Raw genomic sequence first — 26399 nt, 5'->3', positions numbered from 1 at the left:
TTAATGGAGAATACTCCAATAAATCTCAAAGATGATATTATTAATGAATTGAATATGTTGGCTAAAAGCCAATTTATACTAGACCGAGGTAGCTAGTTATAGGTGACTTAGATAGCCAATTACAAATGGTTAAATAATTAAGGCAACCAGTTGTGATAACCTGAGTAAACGGTTACAAAAATCTAAACTAATTGAACTAAGAAGGTATAAAACTAAGCTTTAACGTTACAATTAAAAGGAATATATAAAGCTTTCTACATCAGTGTGACAATGCAAATACAATCGATCAAGCTAACTTATCTTTTTAGTGCATCCACAAAAACCATTAGGTAATGTTTGAGCCCCCAACTTGCCTTGGGTGGAGTGTGCTATTATAGTCAACTCAATGTTTGAGCCCCCATTATAATAGTTGAAGTTCTCAATTATTGTAACACACATATAACTATTCCCTATTGTTTATAATGTTTATTTTGTAACCATCCTCTCTCCTCATTTGTAACCGAGACGAAAATAGTTTGCACTCAGATACAAACTATAATAACTCATCGGTTGTAATAACTATTAACTATAATCGACCCAACCTCCAAACGCTGGTAATAAGTACAAATGTAAATGTAAACTTCATTGAAAATGAATTCACAACTTGATAATTTTAAATTTTGAGGATTATTTAACTATTTTATGCTTTTCTTTTATTTTGATAAAGCTAGGAAGTGAAGCTTGTAGTGAAAAACTTTTTAGGCATCATCCTAAATAGGATTCCTCAACTGCCCCCATTCAATAATTTTTTAGGCATCGAAAGTGGCGGCAAAATCCAAAACCCTTCACTGAGAACACAAACCCTGTGATTTGGTTCCACTTCCAACTTCCCAGAAGCGTTATGGAGGAACCCAGCTCTTTCTTCTGTAATTTAAGGGTTCTCGATTCCCTCAGCGACGATGAAGTTCAAGAAATTCTCAATTCCTATGCCTATTTCTCTGCTGCTACTCAGGCGCTTCTCAACGGCACTGCAGATGTATCATTGCAATCGGAATTCGTTGCTCACGTACAATCCCTCTGCAAACACGGCCTCGAATCTCTTCTCCTCAATCACTTCCTTCGTTCGCTACAGGTCCTTTTACTTCTCTCGCAATGCGTTTCTTTCTTCGTTTATCTTAGCAATAGCAACATTTGGTGTTTTGGGTCTCAGGAAAATTTCGAGAAAAATGGTGCTTTGGAATTTTGGAGGCATTTTGACGCTTACGAGAACAATGAAATTCTAAACACCTGCAACAACCCACCTGTATGTTGGCACAAACCTCTCCCACCCATGAACGATATTTGTTTGAATTCCTACTACTTTTTAGTTTCTGGATAGATAATGGCTCGGTGCTTTGTTGAAAAAACTAGCTATTTTCATGAATTAGCTTATATTAACAGTTTTAAACACAGCATTCGGAAGAGGATGTTCGAGAAGTGCTTTGTAAAGCTTTAGAAGAGATCTCCTCGAAAAAGAAATGTCAGGAGGAGTTATTGTCAATACTGGTTCATGCTTTACTGTCATACAGATATGATCTATTGGAGAAAGGACGTCAGTATGACACTGAAACGGAAGTCGTTCGTCTATTTGCAAAGTATCAACTACTTGTTTCCTCAGTTCTCATGGCTACTCTTCCTCGACATTTTCCTGGTACCTATAATTTCACTAGTTGCTCATATGCATTACATAGACCATTCTTTATCTTTCGTGCTTGGTAGAATTTTTTTCCAATTGCCAATTTTTTGAAGACTTTTGATGCTTATGCCTTGAGACTTCTCTCAGGGTGTGGTTCAAATTCCTTACTTGCGTCTACATTTCTTTCGGTGTTTATTTTGTGTATATTTGGAGTCCCTTTTTTAGAGGGATTCCTTCCTCTTTTGTTGTTTTTTTTGCCATTATATTCTTTTCATTTTTATCTCAATAAAAGTTATTATTTCTATATATAAAAAAAATTCTTTGGATCTTTAGGCCTTTACAACAACACATTAAAGCTTTGAGTCTATGGACCTCGTGAAATGATTAGAAGACTATAATCAATTTTCCATATTCTAAAAAATGGGAAAGTTCACCTATGCGTTTAATATCAATACATCAGGAATTGATAGTATAGCTCATAACTTTTACTACAAGGTTGAACTGAACATCTAAGACAAAAAATAAAAATTTCTTGTCCATTTGGGATACTTATCCCTGGATTTCTGAAAGCTCAGTGGGGGCACAAATTGGTTTTAATTGTAGTTGATAGAATCAACAAGATGTCTAATTCCCTAGCTTGTTAAAAGCAACCCGTGTTATTTATATCGCTGATGTATGTTTCCTTAGAGATTTTTATTTTATTTTTTTCTTTTTGGGTATAAGAAACAAGAATATCTATTGATAGCAAGAAGACCATACGGGGGAGATGAGATTTCCCCAAAAGGCTAAAGGTTTACAAAAAAGATTCCCAATTAGCCAAGTTATGCACAGGGTCATTATTGCAAAAAAGTTGGAGAGAGAACACCAGATGGAGGCAAAGAGCTTAATGGACTCCCACATCTCATCAAGGCTAGTTGTTTTCTCTTTGAGAAGACCCTCTAGTTCCTCTCAAGCCAATGTTTCCACAATGTCGCTGAAATAGCATTAAGTTACAAAATATGACCTTCGGTCCTTGAAGGGAGATCCAAAAATAAGTTGGTGAAGAGCCTCATCGTTTCTTTTTGAAAGCACCAACTAATCCAAAACAATTCAACAATATCTTCCATAAAGTGTAAGCCTGAGAACATTAAAGAACAAGTGACTATGATTTTCTTTATTTGATCTACACATCAGACCTGTTGGGAGACATAGAATCGTTTGACCACCTCTTTTGAACACAAAATGAAACTTTTTCAGTGGAAAAAAATGAAAAGAGACTAATGCTCAAAAGATATAAACTCCATGAGTGATTGAATGAAGGGGTGCTTTTTATGGTTAGTGGGTTTTGTGGGGGAGAGAGGAATGGTAGGATAATTAGAGGGGTGGATAAGGACCCTAGTGAGGTTTGGTCCCTTGTTCACTTTCACATTTCTTTGTGGGCTTCGGTTTTGGAGACCTTTTGTAATTATTCTATAGGTAATATTTTACATAGTTGCCCTTTCTTTAGGGGGTGGTGTTTTTGTGGATTGGATTTTTTTGTATGTACGTGTATTCTTTCATTTTTCTTCTCAATGCATGTATATATATTATATAAATTTAATGAGGTTTTCTTTCTGTGCTACTGATTCTCTTAACAGGGTTTTTATTTTCTTCATTGTAACTTTTCAATGACCTATTGAACGTTCTTGTTTCCTTTAAGATGACTATTACTGCATGCTTGCTTGTAAGATGATCATGTCAAGCTTTTGTGTCTAACATTTGATAACTATCTGTGTATCTCTCTTATTTCACTCGAGCTCTGAAAGATTTCTATTATATTTTATGTTCTTTAATTTATAGTTTAATGTTTTTAGATTTGCTCCACTGGTATTTTAAGGGAAATCTGGAAGAGTTGAGTGCTATCATGGCTGGGGAATTGAACAAAGATTATACGTCTCAATGTAAAGATGATATGGAACTTGATGGAAAAGGTAGAATCTCTAGCAAAAGTAGTCAAAAGGATTTTAATGAGTGCTATCAGTTGGAGAAGTTCTCTAATATCCATAAATTAGTGAAGAACATCGGGAAGGTTGTTCTCGATCTTAGGAGTCTTGGGTTTACATCTATGGCTGAAGATGCCTATGCTTCTGCCATATTCTCACTCCTAAAGGTGAATGTGCTTCTGCCATATTCTCACTCATGAAATCCTTTTCTTTTCTCTCTATAAATTCATACCATCTCTTTATTATTTTTGTATAGCGCACCTTATTTTATAGGAGTCATCTTCATACTTAAAATTTAATTGGGTTTCATTCTAGCTTTCCTATTTCTATGCAGGCAAAGGTTGATTCTCTTGCTGGCGATGATTACAGGAGCTCTGTTTTGGAGCCTATTAAAGAGTGGATAAAGGTAAGATATTTCTGATTTGTGTGCTAGCGTGAACTTAACTCATGATGGTTGCTCAATGGGTTATCTATTCAGTGGTGTTTTTGTTTTGGGCTGTCAAGTAAACGAGCTGACTTCTTTAACTAGAGTCATGTTTTGCATATTTATCTTGTAAGAACAAGGATGTTGGCACTGAGGGAAATGTTATTGACCAAATCTGGTAAATACACGTACCATTGTACTTATTGATGATGGAAATATGAAGGAATTGAAGAGGGTGAGGGGTCACGCTTGGTGAGGATGGAAGTTGTTTTGAAGCTGGTGGAGGTTGGAGGTTTAGGCATTGATAAGTTGAGACTACAAAATGAGGCTTTGCTGGCATATTGGTTGTAGCGGTTCTCTAGAGAATCTAATGCTTTGTGGTGTAGGACCACACCCTTTTGAGTGGACACATAGTGGGTTGAAAGATTATAGTAAAAATCTCTCCATCGCTATTGATTGCTTTGGACTTCTCTTTGTTTTCCTAGTTCGTTAAGGTGTGTTTAGTCCAAGGAGTTGGGAAGTAGGAGTTGCAAATTCCACTCCTTGTTTGGCCTAAGGAGTTTGTGAGTTCCACTACTAAAAAACATCAATTTTATCCCTTATCAACTCCTTACACTGCGAGTCCCAGAAGTTCTCCAAGAGCTCACAACTTCCTAGACATCATAACTCCTTGGAGCTTACTATTCCACTCCTTGCCCCAAACACCTCCTAAGTGTTGTTTTGGGGTTAGGGATGGGGCTTATAACTTTTTTTGGGAGGTTGGTTGAGTGGGGGATAAGTCTCTTTGTTAAGTTGTTCCTACAGATGTATCACTTATTTGTGAAGAGATTTCACTTGAGTGCGTTGGTATTGATTTCCTTCTAGCCTTCTCCCTCAATTTCTTTTGGCTTTTGTCGTCCTCTTAATGATTGTGAGTCTTTGAAGTGATGAACCTTCTTTCTATTGTTTCCAGTTAGAGGGGTTTTTTTAGGGTGAAAGGATGTTCAAGATTGGGAATCTAATTCCTCAGAGTGTTTCTTTTGTTGTACGCTCTTTCTAATTCATTTTTCCTACTCTTCCATCCTAGGGGCCTCAATTTTTCCCCAATTTGGAAGGTACAAACCATTGAGAAAGTGAAATTCTTTATCTAGAAAGTTTTACTTAGGAGAACATTCACAATCCAACAACATTCTTCCATCTGCAGTGGTGTGTCCTTTGTAGATAGCAAGAGGAGGATCTTGATCATCTTTCATGCAGTGTCGATTTTCTGACGCCCTTTGGATATAGCCTTTGCAGTAAGTATGGTTCAGTTCATGCATAATCTTTTTAAAGAACATCTTGAAGCAGTATATCAGTTACTCAAATACCTCAAGGGATGTCTTGAAAAGGGTCTCTTCTTTAGGAAAGGAGATAATTGATCTGTGGAAGCCTACATTGATCCTGATCAAGCAGGTTCTATAACAGATAGAAAATCAACCTCAGGATATTGCATGCATGTTTGGGGGAATTTAGTAACATGGCGGAACAAGAAACAAAATGTAGTGGCACGAAGTAGTGCCGAAGCAAAGTGTAAGGCAATGGCTAATGGGTTGTGTGACATATTGTGGATCCGACGACTACTCAAAGAATTGAATCTAGAAGCTTTTCTATGATAACCAATGTTTTAAAATGTTAAGGATAGCCTTGAGGCTTTTCCTCTTGAAGAGGCAAGGCGTAAACCTCGAGGCGGTCTGAGGTATAAGTCTCAAATAGTGAATTAAAAAGATTTTAAAATCTTAAATTGGTATAACTAAGTACTACTTAACATGATTGTCATATAAAAGTGTAAAAAGAAAATTCACCCCCACAATTTTTACTTAATAAAAAATTCGAAAAGGATATTTTTATCATCACTACTACTACTATTATCATTAATAGGATTGATTTATACTATAAAATTTTGCTTTCAATGTTTGAAGTCGCAATAGTAAAAGTAGTCCTAATTCAAATTGTCACAATACAAACCTTAATATTTTTGAAGTTAGGCAAATCATCATTATTTTTCTAATCATTAGATGAGATGCATAGATTTTAAGCCTCGATGCATTTTTACAAAGGCGTAAGCTTCATCTATGAGAGGCATAAGCCTCTTATGGTTCAACAAAGACGTAAGTCTCAAGGCTAAAACTTAGAGTCTTGCCTCAAGCCGAAAGCCTCAATAGCTTTTTGAAACATTGGTGATAACAAAGCAACAATAAGTATCGGTTAAAATCCTGTTCAATAGCTTTTTTGTGTCTCAGATACTCAAATATTTTAAGCTTTTATGTGTTCACAACTTTATGGCATTCCAAAGCTCCTAAAATAATTAATATTCTTGTCTGGATAATGAGGAACGGTTTGTTGAATTGTTCTGAGGTTCTCCAAAGAAATCTTTCTTCACATTACTCATCTCCTTCAGTGTGTCCTGAAATTTTGCAGCACCTATTCTTTGATTGTTGGTATTCAAGGAAATGTAGGTGGAAACTTTTTTCAATTTTCAACATTCAGTGGGTCTTTTCCAATTCTTTTAAGGAGAATGTCTTACATTTATTGGTTGGTCCAGCCGTAGTATCAAAGTCAAAAGTTTTATGGTCTAATTCGGTGTAAGCTTTATTATCAGAACCACGGTTTGTGCGAAACCAAAAGGTTTTGCATAATAAATCTTTATTGTGGGATGATTGGTTCAGTTCTTCTTATCTGAAGGTCACTCCATGGTGTGCTCTCTCCAAAAGCTTTGCAGGATATACTATTCAGGATATTTGTCCTAATTAGAATGTCTTTATGTTACCCTCTTAAATTATTTTTGTATCACGTTTTCTTTTATCACTTGTTTTACATTCTTTTTTTCCTTGACGAGGTTCTTGTACTTTTGAGCATTAATCTCTTTTCATTTCATCAATATTTTCTTTTGAGCATTAATATTTTTGAAGAAGTTAGGAAAATCATCATTATTTTTCTTTTTTTCCCCTCATGGGGTTCTGCCTGTTTGTTTCCTTTTTTTTTTTTTCAAAAAAAAGAAAAATTTATCACACAAAGCATGTAGAAGTAGGTCAACTCTTCATTAAAGAGAATATGGAGAATGGAGTAATTTGCATTCCATTTGTTGCCTCTAATGATCAAAATGTAGATATTTCAACCAAGAGAATGTTCAAACCAACTTTGAGGATCTTGTAAGCAAGTTAGGAATGCATGACATCTATGCATCAACTTACGGGGGAGTATAGAATCGTATATTTAGTTTATCTTTTTTTATTTATTTGTATTATTTTTTAGGTATATCTAGTTACTTGAGATAAGTTGTTAATTATTTAGATTTTATTTTAGATCTAATTCCTAGTTTCTAGCTAACCCAAGTTTGGCCTACTATGTATCTTAAAAGGTTAGCTCTCTGAGGTAAATGAGAAAGTATTAGAGTCACAGGAAACTCAACCACCTCTTCATCCTTCAAGAATCTCCTGACATGATGTTCCAGGAAGATGTCGAGACATCCCAATAAGAAAAAACTGTCCCGATTACATTAACAACTATGGCAAATAGTCTAGGGAACCGATTCTTTAGAGTAGCACCACAAAGCAAAGGATCCTTCCACGAGTACCATTTCCAACTTTAAAAATAGCAAGACTTTCCACCTTTTTCCAAGCTTTGGAAATGCTAACCCAAGGCCTCCAAGGACTAGACACTAGAAAGCCCATTGCTTTGTGATGTAGGGGCATTTCGGGCATTTGGGAATATTCTGTTATTTCCATTATTAATTTGCAATTTTAATTTGTTTTCTTTTTAGTTTAGATGTTAAAACACCCTTCCCCTTTGGGTCTATTTAAAGGGGTTTTAGGATTAGAATTAGTTAGGTAGTTAGGTGTGAAACAACCCTTTCCCTTTGGGTCTATTTAAAGGGATCATTGTCTACATTTCTAGAGAGATCAATAATACTCTGTTTCAAGATTGTCTCCAAGATTTTAGTCTACACCACTGTGTATGCCAAACAAATTCATTGGAACCATGAATGCTAATAACAACCTGCCTCCAAAGTGCGTTAGGTTCTTCTAAAAACCTCCATCCCCATTTGGCGAGAAGAGCTTGGTTCCTGAGATGAAAACCCCGATACCAAGCCTTTCATGAGATTTAGCTTTTGACACCAAATCCCATCTAACCAAATGATAGATCTTGCTGCCATCCGTTCCTTCCCAAAAGAGATTCTGCATCAGCCGTCAAGCTCCATACTAATAGAAGAAGGCAAAAGAAAAATTGGCATGTAGTAAGTAGGAATATTACCCAAAATCGAGTTGAACAAAGCCAAGGGATCACCTCTTGAAAGGGTAACACGTTTGGGATAACCACCCAGTGGTAATCCAAGATAAAGAAAAGGCAAAGATTCCACCTTGTAGTTAAGCCTTAAAGAATAATGAAGAAACCTGGAATCATCCACATTGATCCCAATTAAAGCAGATTTCTCGCAATTGAACAAAGCTGTTACAATAACTAAATTTGAAGATCAAGATTGAAGTTGGAGTTGGTCATCATATACAACCCAACAAGGCCCATTTCTGATTAGTCTTTATCAAAAGTTTCTTATTGGTTTTTTTTTTTTTGTTTTTTTTTTAAATTTAATTATATATATGTGTGTATATATATATACACATACGGTTGAAATTAGGTTTTTTTACTCTAGGGGAAATTTTGTCTTTTTCCCTGTACCCTAGGGTTTCCCTTTTTTCTATTTAAGCTGGTAGTCTCTGTGTATACTTTGTATCAGTTTCTAATAAGAATCCTTTATCCCGTGGTTTTTTCTCCCTTATTAGGGTTTTTCCATGTAAACTTTGTGTGTGTTACTTTCTATCTCTACTCTGTCTTTCATCATGGTATCAGAGCATGGAGACGAAACCCTGACCACCATTGAGGAAAACCCAATAGGAAAATCCCAATTACTAGTAGGTGAAACCAGTGGCACAGATCTAGCCATTGTTATCCAAAATGCCATTGATTGATGTTTTCAATCTGTTCTTCCCCACCTTTAACGTGATGACCAGTCGACCAAACCCGACCAACCGATTAACCAATTCCGGACGATTGGCGCTTCGTGGCAAGTTCATCCGATTCCTTCTGCACTGCAAAGATCAAACCTGATTCAGCCTCAGCCAATCGACGCCTTCCAGGTCGCACAGCTCCAGACCGGCGCCATCCCTCTCGTGCGGTCCAATCCAACGGCGTTTTCCGGCCGGTTCCAGCCGATGCAACCAGTTGGTGCGAATTCATCAGATTCCTCTCAACCGCTGCTGAACTGAGGTTCTCTGATTGACGCTATTGTCAATAGCGCTAGAGCTGGTCCTAGCCGTAGCCTGTTTCATTAGCCGAATCAGCTGGGAATGGATCCAACCAGTGGTTACCACTTCATCAATCGGTATCCCCTGTTCTAGCCAGATGAGAATAGTAGTTTGAGACCATTGGTGGGTTCGGAGGGGGAGAATCATCGTCCCATCATTGGGATCAAGGGAGTATAATTCAAGACCAGTTTACTCAGTTGCAACTCCAGATTAAGCAGTAGAATGAGATGTTCCAGCAGCAGATAACTGCCATTGGGGAAGCACTGGGATTGACATCCAATGCCTAGCCAGATCTAAACCCGAATCAACTAATTTACCCTGGAAATTCGGTAACTTCTTTCCCTGCCTTCTCTTCAAATTTATTCTCTAGAGCAATAGGAAACTCTTCTAGCTTTATTGTAGGAGAAAAATTAAATGGTAATAATTATTTTTCTTGGTCCCAATCCATTAAAATGACCCTTGAGGGTTGTCACAAATTTGGGTATCTAACTGGTGAGATACCAAAGCCAAGACTAGGCGATCCCCAAGGACGAATTTGGAAGGGAGAAGACTCTCTACTTCGGTCTATTCTGGTAGGGAGTATGGAACCTCAGATTGGGAAACCCTGACTATATACAGCCACGGCTCGAGACATTTGGGAGGCAGTCCAAAAGTTTAACTCTAAAAGATAGAACGCTTCTCGGTTATATACCTTACGTAAGCAAGTCCATGAGTGTAAGTAAGGGGCAATGTGTCACACCCCGCCACAGACCACCTTCTTAGCCTAGAGAAAGGCGTGACTACAGCAGTTACCAACCCTTGGGCTGACACTTACTGCCTAACAACTCTTGCAGAATAACTCTGACACCAATTATAATTCATATGCAACGGGACGTTCTTAGGCCCACAATTTATTGACTTAGAAACATAATATGTTTAGAGTCATTATAACACTAGATTTACAAGTCCCAAAACCAACAAACCCTAGTCCCTATATGAACAATAATAACATGTGTACAATATTAACCGTAACCACCTAGCAAACGGTTACAAGTCTTTTAGTCCTTTAGTGGCGGAGCAGATATTAAGCTATCTTCAGAGGATTTGACCGCTACCTGTGGGGGAGAAAAACAAAACATTTGAAAACGGGATGAGCTTACGCCCAGTGAATGACCGAGAAAACATAGTAAATTCTCATGCATGATTTCAGTAATAAGTTTTTAACTGAAACATAAACTTTTACAGTACTTGTACTGCAGCATAAACATTTTCCAAGCGTAAAACATATAAAGTTGTTTTAATCATAAAACAGTAAATTCATTTCTCAATCCAACGTACCCCACTGTGGGTAAAACAATCCCAACACCAACTACTAATCCAGAGAGAACCCTTTTGCTCAATCTCTGATTCTATTCACCTGTGGCCACACTAAGTACCCTCACACATTAGGTACTTCTGCTCAGATACCTTCTCAATGTCCTTCAGTATCAAGCTACTAGGATACCTTCTCAAACGTCGTTCAGTATCCCGTTGGCTTGGTACCTTCTCAAACGTCCTTCAGTACCAATAGATACCTTCTCAAATGTCCTTCAGTATCTAGTTGGGCGGATACCTTCTCAAGTGTTCTTCGGTATCACATTTTACCAAAACTATTTATAAACGACTTTTCTCTTTAAAGCATGTAAAGTATAACACATATAAAACATGACTTTAAAGATGTTAACGCATGCTGGATAAAATCAACATATGTAAATAGTTTTTCAACAATATGCATGCGTTCAAACCACAATTCAAAACTTGCTTGGAAACCACTTCATAAAATTAGTAGGCATGAGAATATTTTTACAAACATGCTTTTTGTAAAACGGTGTAAATCAAACAGTTTAAGTAAAACGTTTTAGTCAAAACATTTTAGCCACTCACCTCGATTTCTTAGGGGCTTTTTACTCTAGTAGCTACTAGAGTAATCTAAGCTGTAAGTGGAATCTGGATTCTAGGGGTGAAAAGGAGCCCGAGGAGCTACTAGAGTAAAAAGCCAACGGGATACTGAACGACGTTTGAGAAGGTATCCTAGTAGCTCGATACTGAAGGACATTGAGAAGGTATCTGAGCAGAAGTACCTAATGTGTGAGGGTACTTAGTGTGGCCACAGGTGAATAGAGTCAGAGATTGAGCAAAAGGGTTCTCTCTGGATTAGTAGTTGGTGTTGGGATTGTTTTACCCACAGTGGGGTACGTTGGATTGAGAAATGAATTTACTGTTTTATGATTAAAACAACTTTATATATTTTACGCTTGGAAAATGTTTATACTGCAGTACAAGTACTGTAAAAGTTTATGTTTCAGTTAAAAACTTATTACTGAAATCATGCATGAGAATTTACTATGTTTTCTCGGTCATTCACTGGGCGTAAGCTCATCCCGTTTTCAAATGTTTTGTTTTTCTCCCCCACAGGTAGCGGTCAAATCCTCTGAAAATAGCTTAGTATCTGCTCCGCCACTAAAGGACTAAAAGACTTGTAACCGTTTGCTAGGTGGTTACGGTTAATATTGTACACATGTTACTATTGTTCATATAGGGACTAGGGTTTGTTAGTTTTGAGACTTGTAAATTTAGTGTTGTAATGACTCTAAACATATTATGTTTCTAAGTCAATAAATTGTAGGCCTAAGGATGTCCCGTTGCATATAAATTATAATTGGTGTCAGAGTTATTCCGCAGGAATTGTTAGGCAGTAAGTATCAGCCCAAGGGTTGGTAATTACTGTAGTCACGCCTTTCTCTAGGCTAAGAAGGTGGTCTGGGGCAGGGTGTGACACAATGGATGTTACAGCATACTTCTATAAACTGTCACTTCTCTGGCAAGAGATGGATTTGTGTCGTGAGATGATTTGGAATTGTCCATGTGGAGGAGTCTTGCATTATCAGTCTGAGAAAACCGACCGTGTATACAACTTTCTTGCCAGACTAAACTCTAAGTTTGATGCAGTATGAAGTTGTATACTAGGAACCTGTCCAATACCATCCTTAATGGAAGTCTGCTCTGAAGTACGTCTCGAGGAAGACAGATCTAGGGCAATGAATAATACATTGGTGACGCCGACAGACTCCGCTGCTTTTAAAACCTTAGGCCCTGTCCATGATAAACAGAACAGCAAGTCGACTCTAGTGTGTGAACATTGCAAGAAGCCCTGACACACGAAAGATCAGTGCTGGAAGTTGCATGACCGTCCGCTGAATAGTAAAAAACGACAGTCGGGTCGGGCACTGGTAGGTGAATTAGCAACTGGAGGCCCGCAACCTCAGATTCAAGAAAACAGTCAAAGCACTTCTAGTACAGTGGGAGTAAGTGCAATCGCCCAATCAGGTACTCTTCACTCCTTTAGCTTGTTAGCATAATTGGTAGTAAACCATGGATTTTAGATTCAGGGGCTACAGACCACTTAATTGGCTCTTCCGACCAGTTCCTTTCTTATCAACCAAGTGCTAGGAATGAAAGGATCAGAATTGCTGATGGGTCCTTTGCCCCTGTGGTCGGAAAAGGACTGTTGTCTCCCTTTGAGTGCTTAATTCTTCAAGATGTGTTGCATGTGCCTAAAGTCTCTTACAACCTTTTATCTGTTAGTAAAATTACAAAGGATTTGAGATGTCGTGTTATCTTCTCACCTGATGCGGTTATTTTTCAGGATTTGAACTTGGGGATGACGATTGGTACCATCCAACATGATAAGGGGCTCTATTTCCTCACTGAAGAAGTCTCATCTAGGATATGTGATAGGACTAGTTTACTCTCATCTCGTTTTTCTGTTTCTGAAACTGATTATATGTTATAGCACTATCGCCTTAGGTACCCTAGTTTCCATTATATGAATTATCTGTTTCCTCATCGTTTTCATAATGTTAATATTTCTAAATTAAATTGTGATGTGTGTCCAAGCCAAACAACCTCGTACATCATTAAAACCTCAGCCTTATAAGTCTTCCAAACCATTCACCCTCTTCCATAGCGATGTTTGGGGTCCGTCACCTGTTACTACCGCCACTGGCAAGCGATGGTTTGTAACCTTCATTGACGACCATACTAGGTTAACTTGGATTTTTCTTCTAACAGACAAATCCGAAGTTACATCGGTCTTTCAATAGTTCTACTATTCTATAGAAACCCAGTTCAATGCAAAAATCGCTATCCTTCTTAGTGACAATGTTCGGTAATACTTTAAAATTCCTTTAGGGAGTTCTTAATCTCAAAAGGAATCGTCCATCAGAGTTATTGTGCGTACACTCCCCAACAAAATGGAGTGGCCGAACGGAAAAACCGTCACCTTATTGAAGTTGCTTGGTCTCTTATGTTGTCAACTTCTCTTCCGTCCTATTTATGGGGGATGCTGTTCTGACAGCAGCTCATCTGATAAATCGAATGCCGTCCTGGGCTCTAAAATTCCAAACCCCTCTAGATTATTTCAAAGAGTTTTACCCTAATAACCGACTTATTTCTGATGTTCCCCTTCGGGTGTTTGGGTGTGTTATGTTCATCCATACTCATAATCCTAATCGAATCAAGTTTACTCCTCGTGCCCAGAGATGTGTCTTTTTGGGGTACCCTCTTCATCAACGTAGGTACAAGTGTTACCATCCTTCTTCTCGAAAATACTTTGTCTCAATGAATGTGACATTCTTTGAAGATCATCTGAATGTGACGTTCTTTGAAGATCATCCCTTCTTTCCCAATGGTTTCCTCCAGGGGGAGAATACTAGTGAAGAAACCAATTGGGGTCCAAGTCTATCCGGCTTATCTGAACCCATTCTTGACATAAGTACCAACGAATCCATTCTGCCTACCAAACAAGTTCCATGGATCACATACTATAGGGGGAATCTCAGAAAGGAAATAGTGCCGCCTGATATTTCTATGGCTCCAGTCCATGAGTCAGAACGGGTGTCAGTTCTAGGTACTAGTACTTCTATTCCTGATGATGGTAATATTTTTGATAAAACTGATGCTTATGTTGAAAATAATGAGAGCAAAGATGGGGAAGACAATGACAACAAGTATGATTGCACCAGGAACAATGTGACTGAGGCAAGGAGTGATGATTGTGAGACACTTGTTCCAGCAGAGAACATTGTTGAAACTAGAAAAGAAATGTCACCTATTCCAGCAAAGAACACCGTTGAGAGTGGAAAAGAAATGACAGAGCGTGAGACCTATGAGCACGAGGTTGAGTGCAGTATGAAGTCCGATGAGAATAAAGACCATGATGCATCTCTTGGCCTCTCGATTGTCCCGAGGAAAGGTACCAGATCATGTACGAAATATCCACTGCAGAGTTACTTGTCTTATAGCAACTTGTCTCCTGGGTTCAAGGCCCTCACTATGAACCTAGACACAGTTGTAATACCGAATAGTATACACACAGCAATAGAGATTCCCGAATGGAAAGTCGCAGTCGTGGAAGAAATGGGGGCGTTTGAGAAAAATCATACGTGGGACCAAGTTACTCTTCCAAATGGACACAAAGCAGTTGGATGTAAATGGGTGTTCAAAGTGAAGCATAGGCTCGATGGAACGATTGATAGATACAAGGCCAAATTGTTTCCAGAGGTTTTACTCAGATCTTCGGGGTTGATTATTCCGAGACATTTTCACCAGTAGAAAAGTTGAATACAATACGGTTCTGCTCTCAGTTGCAGTTAACAAAGACTGGCCCCTGCACTAGTTTGATGTGAAGAATGCCTTTCTTAACGGAGAGTTGGAGGAAGAAGTCTACATGAGTCCTCCTCCAGGATTCGAGAAACAATTTAACCACCAAGTATGTAGACTAAATAAGTCCTGTATGGGTTAAAACAGTCCCCAAGAGCCTAGTTTGGTAGATTTACTACCTTTGTAAAGTCACAAGGGTATGGTCAGGGACACTCAGATCACACTCTCTTCACAAAGAGGTCAGTATCCGGGAAGATTGCAGTTTTGATTGTGTATGTAGATGATATTGTTATTTCAGGTGATGATGCTTTAGAGATTGACCACTTAAAGACGAAAATGGCTGAGGAATTTGAAATCAAGGACCTTGGAAAACTGAGGTACTTCCTTGGAATGGAGGTGGCTCGATCGAAAGAAGGGATTTCGGTTTTCCAACAGAAATATACTCTAAACTTACTTAAGGAGACAGGTATGATAGGCTGCAAACCAGTTGACACCCCATAGAAGTGAATTCTTAATATGAGTGAAGGTGTACCAGTTAATAAAGAGAGATATCAGCGGCTTGTTGGAAAGCTAATCTATTTCTCTCATACTAGACCAGACATTTCACATGCAGTTAGTATTGTGAGTTAGTTTATGCAGTCTCCTTACGAAGAACATATGAGGGCGATGGAGTGCATCTTGAGGTATCTGAAAACGTCTCCAGGGAGAGGCTTGATGTTTAGAAAAACTGATAGACGGTGCATCGAGGCATATACAGATGCAGATTGGGCAGGTTCTGTGGTAGATAGAAAGTCGACATTAGGATATTGTACCTTCGTATGGGGTAACCTTGTCAAATGGAGGAGTAAGAAACAAGGGGTAGTTGCCAGAAGTAGTGTCGAAACTGAGTACAGGGCCATGAGTCTGGGGATAAGTGAAGAAATTTGGCTAGAAAAGGTTTTAAGTGATCTTGATCAAGGTCACACCGGTCCGATGAAACTCTATTGTGATAACAAAGCCGCATAAGCATAGCAAATAATCCGGTTCAGCATGACAGAACAAAGCATGTGGAGATTGATCGGCATTTCATCAAGGAGAGGCTTGACAATGGTAATGTTTGTGGCCCCTATATTCCTTCCAGCCAACAGATTGCAGACGTCCTAACAAAGGGACTGTCTAGATAGTTGTTTGACTCTTGTGTTAACAAGTTGGGTCTTATTGACATTCACCCAACTTGATGGGGAGTGTTGAAATTAGGGTTTTTTTACTCTAGGGGCAATTTTGTCTTTTTCCTTATACCCTAGGGTTTCCCTTTTTCTATTTAAGCTGGTAGTCTCTATGTATTCTTTGTATCAGTTTTTAATAAGAATCCTTTATCCCGTGGTTTTTTCTCCCTTATTAAGGCTTTTCCACGTAAACTTTGTGTGTGCTACTTTCTATCTCTACTCTGTCTTTTTCATCACATACATACATACATACATACATACATACATATATATATATATATAATATTATTTTTGGAGTGTTGGGTATTCCTTGTATATTCCTGTTTCCATTTTTTTCTTTACATCTTGTTTAGTCGCTTTGTTGTATTGAATTGAACTGGTCAAATTAGTGTGAGATTCTTCATTTTCCCATTTAAGAGTCGGAACAATACCACTAGCTCTTTACATTTGTAAACTATTTCTCAATTTTGACATCCCTTGCTTGATTCTCATACAATGTTCCATTGCTTTCTTCAGTTGATAAGCTTTTAAAGCTGCATCCCTGATGAATGGTTGTTTATTTTGGATTTGTATGCTACTCAGGCTGTGCCACTCCATTTTTTGCATTCCCTTCTTGCTTATCTTGGAAATTCTGCTGGTAACAACAGTCCTTTGCATAGTCTAAAATCATCGTTGGCCCCCCATGCATCCTCATTCAACTCTGGAGTTGATACTCCTGAAGGACTTATTAGGTGGCAATCTCGACTGGAGTATTTTGCATATGAAACTTTGCAAGACTTGAGGATTGCTAAACTTTTTGAGATAATAGTGGATTATCCCGACAGGTAATGCCATCTATATTTCAACTTAGTTCTCTTGCTTACTTTCCCTTTGATAAGTTTCTTATATCAAATGGGATGCTAATCACTGTAAAATTATGATTTTGTTATTAGCCATCTTGAGATCCTAATATGGTTATTTTAATGCGAACTTATAGTAACATGTAAACTCAGGTATATTATACTTTTGGTCCTAGGGTCTAGGCAATAGGTCAATTTTGTCTCTAGGTTTCAAAATCATGCAATCTTATTATTCCCCGGATTTATGAAATAGTTCAAATTGGTCTTTGAATTAAGGTTTCCATTAGATAACTAATGGAGATGCTAAAATGGTTCTTTTCACACTGGATTATATGATATTTTATTATAGAAAATGGTTTTGTGGTATTTTTATGACAAAAAGAAAAAGAAAAAACATCCTTGGCCCCAATTCATGAAAAACATCCTCATTTCAGAGGAATGGTATAGAGTTAGAGTGGGTCGTGGAGACAAAACCCGATTTTGGAAGGACAAATGGTTGGTTGACTGCCCCGTTGTTTGAAATTTCCTAGGCTTTTCAGAAATGTGACCGCCAAGGATTCTTTGGTTTGTCAATGCTGGTCTGATTCCCTTTATGCATGGGATATAAAGTTTAGAAGAAATTTTACTGATATTGAATTTGATGATTGGGTTGCTCTTTTGAACAAGCTTCAAACTTTTAAGACCGAATAACAGGGATGACGTGTTTGGTGTGGTTGTTGGAGAACGGCTCCTTTTCAATCAAACTTTGTTCTCCAAGCTCATTGTGAAGCAAATAGCTTTGGAAAGGCAAAAATCTGATCTTATTTGGAAGACCTTTTGTCCTAAGAAAGTCAAGGTTTTTTTGTGGATCTTCTCTTCTGAAAGGTTAAACACTTGCTGTAGAATCCAGAGAATCCTTCGAAGTTATGCTCTCTCTCCTAATTGGTGTGTTCTTTGTAAGAACAATGAGGAATCTTTGATGCACTTGTTTTTCTTCTGTCCCTTTGCTGCTGATTGTTGGGGGAAACTGTTTAGCTTGTTCAAAATGCAATGGTGTTGGCCCAAGAAAGCTTCAGATGCCCTTTTACAGTTAGTTGAAGGTCCTCAGTTAAATGCTCAGGTGCAAATCCTCTGGTCCAATGGGATATTCGCCCTCCTTTGGAGGCTGTGGTTTGAAAGAAATTCTAGAATATTTCGTGATCAAGAAATTAATACTGATCGTTTTTGGAGTTTGGTTACTCTTTTTGCTTCTATGTGGTCCCCCACTTCTAAATTCTTTTGTAACTTAACCCAAATTTATACTAGTTGGGCTTCTTTTTTGTAATTTGTTGTATGGGATAACTCATCTCCTCTTCCTTTTGTATCGCTCTTTGTGATAATGAAAGTTATATTTGGTTGGAAATAAGGGACTTAGTTGATTGTTTATAGTCCTGGGGTATTATAGTTATTTACTTTACCCTATTTTTCTTTCCTTTTTTGTATTTAGGCTTGTTGGAGCTAATAAATAAGAATCCTCTTGCATCTCTCATATTTTGTAAAAAAATTAATAAAACAGAGACTCTCTATCGTGGTTTTTTCTCCCTGTTCTAGGGTTTTTCATGTAAACCTTGTGTCTCCTCTTTCTCTCTTTTCTCTTTTAACATGGTATCAGAGCGTGGTGACGAAACCCTAGCCGCCATCGGCGAAAACCGATCGGTGCAAGATAACCTTAGTGCTGCACCAACACCGCTTCCGCCACAGCTTCCGACTGTCGCAGCCACTGTCGTTCATACTGTCGTTGATCGGTATCTTCGACCAGTGCAAATACATCCTCAATAGCAGCCAATCGGGAACCCTAGCGCCGCCAACTTTATTCCCAGTGCCGCCATCGTCGCCTCTAGTCCTACCACCGCTGCCTTTTTCATCCAGATGTCGGAATCTGAAGCTGCTGCTACGGATCTTCCACGCATCACCGAGGCAAGTTCATGATGGAGAGTGATGTGCCGTTAGTTGTCTATAACAGCTTGTTGCCGCCTGGGCCCCTCCATCCGTCACCGTCGAGCTATGAACATCATGGGTCCATGGGTTTTTCTTTGGCAATGGTTCAACAACAGTTGGCTGATCGTCAGGCGAGTTTTCAACAACAAATCACCGCTCTTGGAGTAGCTCTAGGTGCTTCTACAACCATAAACTTAAATTCAAGTGTATTAAATTCAAACATTCCTTCCGGTTTACCGATGTATCCAGAGAATCAAGTAACCTTCTTTCCTTGTTTTGACTACTGCAAATTATTTATGTGGTTCTATGGGAAATTCCACAGGCTTAATTGCAGAAGAAAAGTTAAACGACCAAAATTATTTCTTCTGGTCTCAGTCTATTAAAATGGACCTTGAAAAGTGTCACAAATTTGGTCAGGGGATCCTCAAGAGCGCATTTGGAAAGAAGAGGACTCCTTGCTACGATCATTATTGATTAATAGTATGGAGCCTCAGATAGGGAAACCATTATTGTATGCTGCCATCGCTTGAGATATTTGGGATGCTGTTCATAAATTATATTCAAGAAGGCAGAATGCATCCTGTCTTTACACTCTGTACAAACAAGTTCACGAGTGCAAACAGGGGATGATGGATGTCACTTCGTACTTTAATAAATTGTCCCTAATCTGGCAGGAGATGGACTTGTGTTGTGAAATTATTTGTACTGTCCATGTGGAGTTGTCCAATATTCCAAAATTGAGGAAGTAGATAGGATATATGATTTCCTAGCTGGTTTGAATGCCAATTTCGATGCAGTGCGAGACCGTATACTGGGACAGAGACCTATATCCTCTTTTATGTAAGTGTGCTTTGAGGTTCGCCTTGAGGAAGATTGATCCAGTGCTATGAATATCACTACTGTGTCACCTACTGATTCTGTTGTTTTTAGTGCAAAATTATATGGTAATGATGCTGACAAGCACAATGGGAAACAGACTCCAGTGTGTGAACATTGCAAGAAACCCTGACATTCAAAGGAACAGTGCTGGAAATTACATGGTAGACCATTGAATGGTAGAAGACGCCCTTCGAATGACAAGTCCAATCCCGGCTGTGCACTTGTAAGTGAATCTGCGAGTGCTTCCCAGTCACAATCTCAGGTGAATTGTCAAAGTGACTCTGCTGTCCCTTCTCTTGGGGCAATTGCTCAATCAGGTACATCACAACCCTTCAAGTCTCGTAAGTATAAATGACAATAAACCATGGATACTTGATTCAAGGGCTATAGATCATTTAACTGGGCCATTTGATAACTTTCTATCGAATCTTCCGTGTGTTGATAATGAAACAATCAGAATTGCAGATGGGTCTTTTGCTCCATTTGCGAGCAAGGGTCATATTTCTCACTTCCATGGTTTAACTTTACAAAATGTGCTGCATGTACCTAAAATATCTTACAATTTGCTATCTAGTAGTAAGATAACCCGAGATCTAAATTGTCAAGTTGCCTTCTCATCGGATAATGTTTTCTTTCAGGACTTAAGCTCAGGGAAGACGATTGGCATTGCCTGGTACAATAGGGGACTCTAATTCCTTGATGATGATGCTTCTTCGAGGAACAACTATAGGACTAGTTTTTTTATCTTCGTATTTTTCAAATTCAGAAAAAGATTGTATGTTGTGGCATTTTCGCTTTGGTCATCCAAATTTTCAATATATGAAATTTTTATTTCCTCATTTATTCCATAAAGTTGATTCTCTTCTCTTTCTTGTGATGTGTGTATTCGTGCAAAACAACATAGGGTCACCTTTCCCTCTCAACCTTACAAACCTTCTCAGCCCTTTAATCTTATTCATAGTGATGTTTGGAGTCCCTCTAATGTTACCACCTCTTCAGGAAAACGTTGGTTTGTGACATTTATCGATGATCATACCCATCTTACATGAGTCTTTCTTCTCACCGACAAATCAAAGGTTTTGTCGATTTTTCAACAATTTTACACCATTATTAAAACTCAGTTCAATGCTAAAATTTCTATTCTTTGAAGTGATAATGGTTGTGAATTTCTCAATAATACTCTTCTTGAATTTTTGTCTTCCAAAGGCATTGTTCACCAAAGTTCGTGTGCCTATACACCTCAACAGAATGGAATGGCTGAAAGGAAAAATCGTCACCTCCTCGAGTTGCCTGGTCTCTCATGCTATTTACCTCTCTTCCATCTTATTTGTGGGGAGATGCAGTTCTTACTCCAACTCATCTTATTAATCGAATACCTTCTCGTGTTCTCCAACTCCAAACCCCTCTTGAATGCCTCAAGGAGTCGGACCCGACCACACAACTCTTTCTTGATGTTCCTCTGGGTTTTTGGGTGTTCTGTCTTTGTCCATAGTTATGCCCATAACCAAACTAAGTTTATCCCACATGCTAAAAAATGTGTCTTCCCTGGATATCCTCTTCACCAGCAAGGTTATAAATGCTTCCATCCTTCTTCCTGGAAATACTTTATCTCTATGTATGTCACATTCCTTGAGGATAAACCTTTCTTCTCTGTTAGTCATCTTCAAGGGGAGAGTACTAATGAAGAGACTAACTGGTCAACATTCTTAGTTCCTATTGATCTTCCTGAGCTCATCTTGAGTTCCCATGACACTGTTCTACCTATTAAACAGGTCTTCTAGCTAACATATTACAGGAAGAATCTCAGAAAGGAAATTGTGTCCCTTACTATTTTATCGACTCTGGTCCATGAATCTGAATCAACACAAGCTCAAGGTACTATTGAGTGTGTCTCTGATAATAACAATTTGTGTGTTGAGGATGATATTGTGGATGTAACTGAGAATGATAGGACCAATGTGTTAGTTCCAGAAAATAACAGGGTGGCAGACAGTGATGAGACTACGATAGAAACACAAGAGAGTGAAATTCTACCTCAGCTTGAAACGTTTGATCAGAATCCTACTACAGGTGGGAAAGCAGATGGGAAGTCAGACAAATCTGGGGATTATGATGCTTCTTGACATGCCAATTTCCTTGAGAAAGGGCACCAGATCTTGCACTAAGTATCCTATGTATAGCTTTCTATTTTACAGTAATCTGTCTTCTAAGTTCAAGGCTTTCACTGCCAGTCTTGACACATCAACAATACCAAAAAAGCATACATGTGACTATGGAGATTCCAGAGTGGAAGACTGCTATTATGGAAGAAATGAGAGCTTTTGAAAAGAATAATACGTGGGACCTTATTACTCTCCCAAAAGGACATAAAACAGTTGGGTGCAAGTGGCTGTTCACTCTGAAGTATAAATCTGATGGTACTTTAGACAGGTACAAGGCCAGACTTATAGCGAAAGGGTTTATCCAGACTTATGGAGTAGACTATTCAGAAACTTTCTCTCTTGTAGGGAAGTTAAACACAATTCGGCTTCTTCTCCCTGTTGCAGTAAATAGAGATTAGCCTCTCCACCAACTTGATGTAAAAAATGTCTTTCTAAATGGTGGGTTAGAAGAAGGTGTATGTGAGCCTTCTCTAAGTTTTGAAGCTCAGTTTGATCATCGGGCGTGTAAACTCAGGAAGTCCTTGTATGGTCTGAAACAGTCCCCTAGAGCTCGGTTTGAAAGGTTTACTACCTTTCTTAAGTCTTAAGGGTTTACTCAGGGATACTCTGAACATACATTGTTCACAAAAAGGTCAGTGTCTGGGAAAATTTCTGTCCTATATATGGATGATATTGTCTTGTCAGGAGATGATATTGATGAGATCACTAAACTGAAAAAGAAGATGGCAGATGAGGTTGAAATCAAAGACCTTGGGAATCTAAAGTATTTCTTTGGAATGGAAGTGGCTAGATCAAGGGAAGGAATCTCTGTCTCACAACGGAAGTACACTCTTGACTTGTTAAAGAAAACAAGTATGATTAGATGTAGACCTGCTGACAGTCCTGTAGAATTCAATGCTAAATTGGGAGATTCTGTTAACAAAGTTCCAGTTGATAAAGAGAGGCATCGGCGTAAAGTGGAAAAGTTAATTTACTTATACATACCAGACCAAACATTTCTTATGCTATCAGTGTTGTCAGTTTATGCAGGTACCTTAGGAAGAACATATGGAAGCTGTGAATCGAATTATGATATATTTGAAAAGCACTCATGGTAAAGGTCTAATGTTCAAAAAAACTGACAGGAAATGCATTGAGGCCTATATCGACTCTGACTGGGTAGGATCGGTGACTGACAAAAAGTCTACCTCAGGATATTGTACCTTTGTGTGGGGTAACCTAGTTACTTGGAGAAGTAAGAAGCAAAGTGTAGTTGCTAGAAGTGGTGCAAAGGCCGAATATAGAGCTATAAGTTTGGGAATTTGCAAAGAAATCTGGTTGAAGAAAGTACTGTCTGATCTTCATCAAGATGGTGTCTTACCTATGAAAACTCTATTGGGATAATAAAGTTGCTATAAACATCGCCAATAATCCAGTATAACATGATTGAACGAAACATGTAGAGATTGACAGATACTTTATAAAAGAGAAACTAAACAATGACAGTAACTATATTCCGTATATTCCATCAAATCAACAAGTTACAGATGTTCTCACTAGAGGGTTATTCGGGCAAAATTTTGACTCTTGCGTTAGCAACTAGGGTTTGATTGATATTTATGCCCCAACTTGAGAGGGAGTGTTGGAAGTAAGGGACTTAGTTGATTGTTTATAGTCTTGGGGTATTATAGTTACTTTACCCTATTTTTATTTCCTTTTTTGTATTTAGGCTTGTTGGAGCCTATAAATAAGAATCCTCTTGTATCTCTCATTAGGTAAAAAATTAATAAAACGGAGACTCTTTATCGTGATTTTTTCTCCCCATTCTAAGGTTTTCCACGTATATCTTGTGTCTCCTCTCTCTCTTTTCTCTTTTAACATGTTTCTTATCCAAAAAAACAGTAGGAAAAAAAACTCTCCTTCCTCTCCCTCGTTCAACCCCTCTCCTCTTCTCTACCTCTCCCTCCTTCAATATCTCCTTTGGCGGCCACTGCCACTCCCATCTCTCACTTTCTCGATTGCTGCTTGCTCACCATTGCCATAGTTGGAAGCCTTGTCCATATCTGGAAGGCAAGGAACAACCATTCCTTACTCTTTCCGAAATTGGGTTCCTCATTGTTCCACATCACCATTTAGGTGGCAACAGCGGGGATGAGGCCACTGTGAACTTCACCGAAGAAGGAATTGAAGGAGGGAGAGGCAGGAGAAGAGGGGAGGAGATGAAGAGGGAGTAGAAGGAGAAAGAGTTTTGTTTTTATTTTTCATAAAAATATTACATCACCATTTTTTATTATAAAAATGTCACGTCAGCAAGGTAGTAGTTATTTTACTGAGGCATTAATCCAGGGACCAAACGGAATGATTTCCTAAACTAGGGATAAAATTGCACGATTTTGAAACCTAAGGATAGTATCAATTGTTGGCCAAATTTTAGGGACCAAAAAGTGTAATTACCCTATAAATAATATTAACAGCTATGTTATGATTTTGTTATTCAATTTCAACGACACAGAGACAACATTGATACTTTAAAAACATTAGGGATGAAACTTAAAAATGTATATGCTTCATGGAATGGACCAAAAGATATATTTAGCTGTACTGAAATCTCCAATAGATTTCAATTTAAGGACTGCATGTATGGGCTCATAACCTCCCGACCACTTGGCACAACCATTTTATGTTGGTGTTCAACTGTATGTAAGGAGACATATTACTTGGGTATAGAACAAGCTAAGAAACGCCTCTGCTTGGATGTTGCCAATTCTAACCAATTTGATCTAGCAATATGCTTTCAAATCATCGAGGCCATGTGGTTCAGGTTTCTTTGGCTTAAACAAGAACGTGACATGGCTAAGACAATAGTGATGCCTCATGCTCCTAGTTCAAATGGTTAAAGAAATTTCTAATTTGACAGCTTACTAGTCCAACCCACAATCTGAACAGTTTGAATGGTAGTCCTGTAAGTATGCATACTTTGACTTACATTTGTGCAGCTGACTTGTGATTTTCTGTTGAAATGTTTTCACTCTGATTTGATTTCTAAATGTTACATTTGTGCAGCTGACTTGTGATTTTCTGTTGAAATGTTTTCACTCTGATTTGATTTCTATAATCATTTTGGTAAGCATCACATTAGTTCAAGTCAAAATACTTGTAGGCTTAGGAATTTTTTCTATGTTGCAAGTAATCAAAACCAAAAGTGATAGGAGTCCCACCAGTCTATGGTATGTGCTTTTCACATTAATACATTTTAAACACAGTTTCAATATCTTAGAATCATCTTTTTGTTTTTCTTTCATTTTTTTTTTGAAGTTTTATATTAAAAAACATTTTGGATTTAACCATAAACATTTTTTTTCAAAAGCTCAGTTTTGGATCACGTCAATAAAAACCTTTCTATTTATATGCAAATAGTTTCTTTCCGTTGATGATTCTTCTCCACAAGTAGAGCCTCTAATAGTACCCAAACTTATATATTCACTATTTAGGCAAAAACCATGGGAGTTTGAGATCTCCCCCTTCTTCTCAATGCTCAAAAGAGCCATAAAATGTATATGCCAAAGATTAAAAGAATGTCTACCTCTCTGCCCCTTTAAAAGTCTAAATACCAACCAACAAAATCCCTATGGGCCCACCCAATCATTCAAACTCACACTCCCACGTAACAACATTCTCATTTTGCCCACTTTGCCCCCCTTTCTTTTCCTTATTCCTCTGAGTATATACACTCATGATTGGGGTCTATCAGCCTACAAAGAGTTCTCTTCTAACAGGGTGAAGCCAAGGTTTATGAAAGCCTTCTGCATTATTCTCGAAAGAAATAAGTTCTCAGTATTCTTGATTACGAAGAGAGAAATTCTGATGCTTTAGAAGAGTCTTGTACTCATGTTTTGATTTCTTCATCCGTTTGCTTCTAAACAACATCAATGTTTGAATCCTGACAGGTTCCTTAAGCAATTTATTACCTCTTTTCCTGGATCAAATGTTCAATTTATTAAAGGTGTATCCAACCCCCTTCTTCTGAAGAAGCTTTATCTTCTTTCGATGATGGTGAGGAATCAATGGTAAGTGTGAGCAGTGAAGAAGTATAACTGCCTATGGAGGAACAAATGCAACAGAATTACTACCAGAGGATATATTTCTAGAAGCCTATAATCATATTTTCGCAAGTGAAAACATTGGTTCACTTAGTTTAGAGCCTTTTGGTGCAGATTCACCAATGTCCTCTCCTTTGATTCCTAACAAATTTTCTTCTTTGCTTAAGGGTTGTGGTCTTCCATTGTGGGAAATTCCTTCTATTTTTTCGGGTGTTGCAGCTTAATGGTGTTCATCTTGGTCTC

The 26399-nt window shown here is 38.2% G+C and overlaps 1 protein-coding gene across 3 annotated transcripts in view; it reads left to right on the top strand.

The window, feature by feature from the left end:
• Nucleotides 1-727: 727 nt before the first annotated feature.
• The window catches only part of APC2 (anaphase-promoting complex/cyclosome 2), a 36186-nt gene continuing 10514 nt past the window's right edge, over nt 728-26399 (top strand). For 2 of the 3 annotated variants that reach the window (XR_016530347.1, XM_039034119.2), the window contains exons 1-6: nt 728-1111; nt 1190-1282; nt 1432-1669; nt 3487-3782; nt 3950-4021; nt 16824-17065. Coding sequence is in view for 2 of the 3 variants with exons in the window: in XM_039034119.2 (XP_038890047.1) it covers nt 881-1111; nt 1190-1282; nt 1432-1669; nt 3487-3782; nt 3950-4021; nt 16824-17065 (1172 nt within the window). In the remaining variant the exon portion in view is untranslated. The remainder of the gene's footprint in view (nt 1112-1189; nt 1283-1431; nt 1670-3486; nt 3783-3949; nt 4022-16823; nt 17066-26399) is intronic. The other variant, XM_090315027.1, reaches the window with a different exon arrangement.

The sequence above is a fragment of the Benincasa hispida genome, chromosome 6, assembly GCF_027475165.1.
Source record: "Benincasa hispida cultivar pf3 chromosome 6, pf3_genome.v1.1, whole genome shotgun sequence".
Classification (NCBI taxonomy): domain Eukaryota; kingdom Viridiplantae; phylum Streptophyta; class Magnoliopsida; order Cucurbitales; family Cucurbitaceae; genus Benincasa; species Benincasa hispida.
The sequence above is the reverse complement of the archived record's forward strand: the minus strand, read 5'-3'. Positions and strand labels throughout refer to the sequence as shown.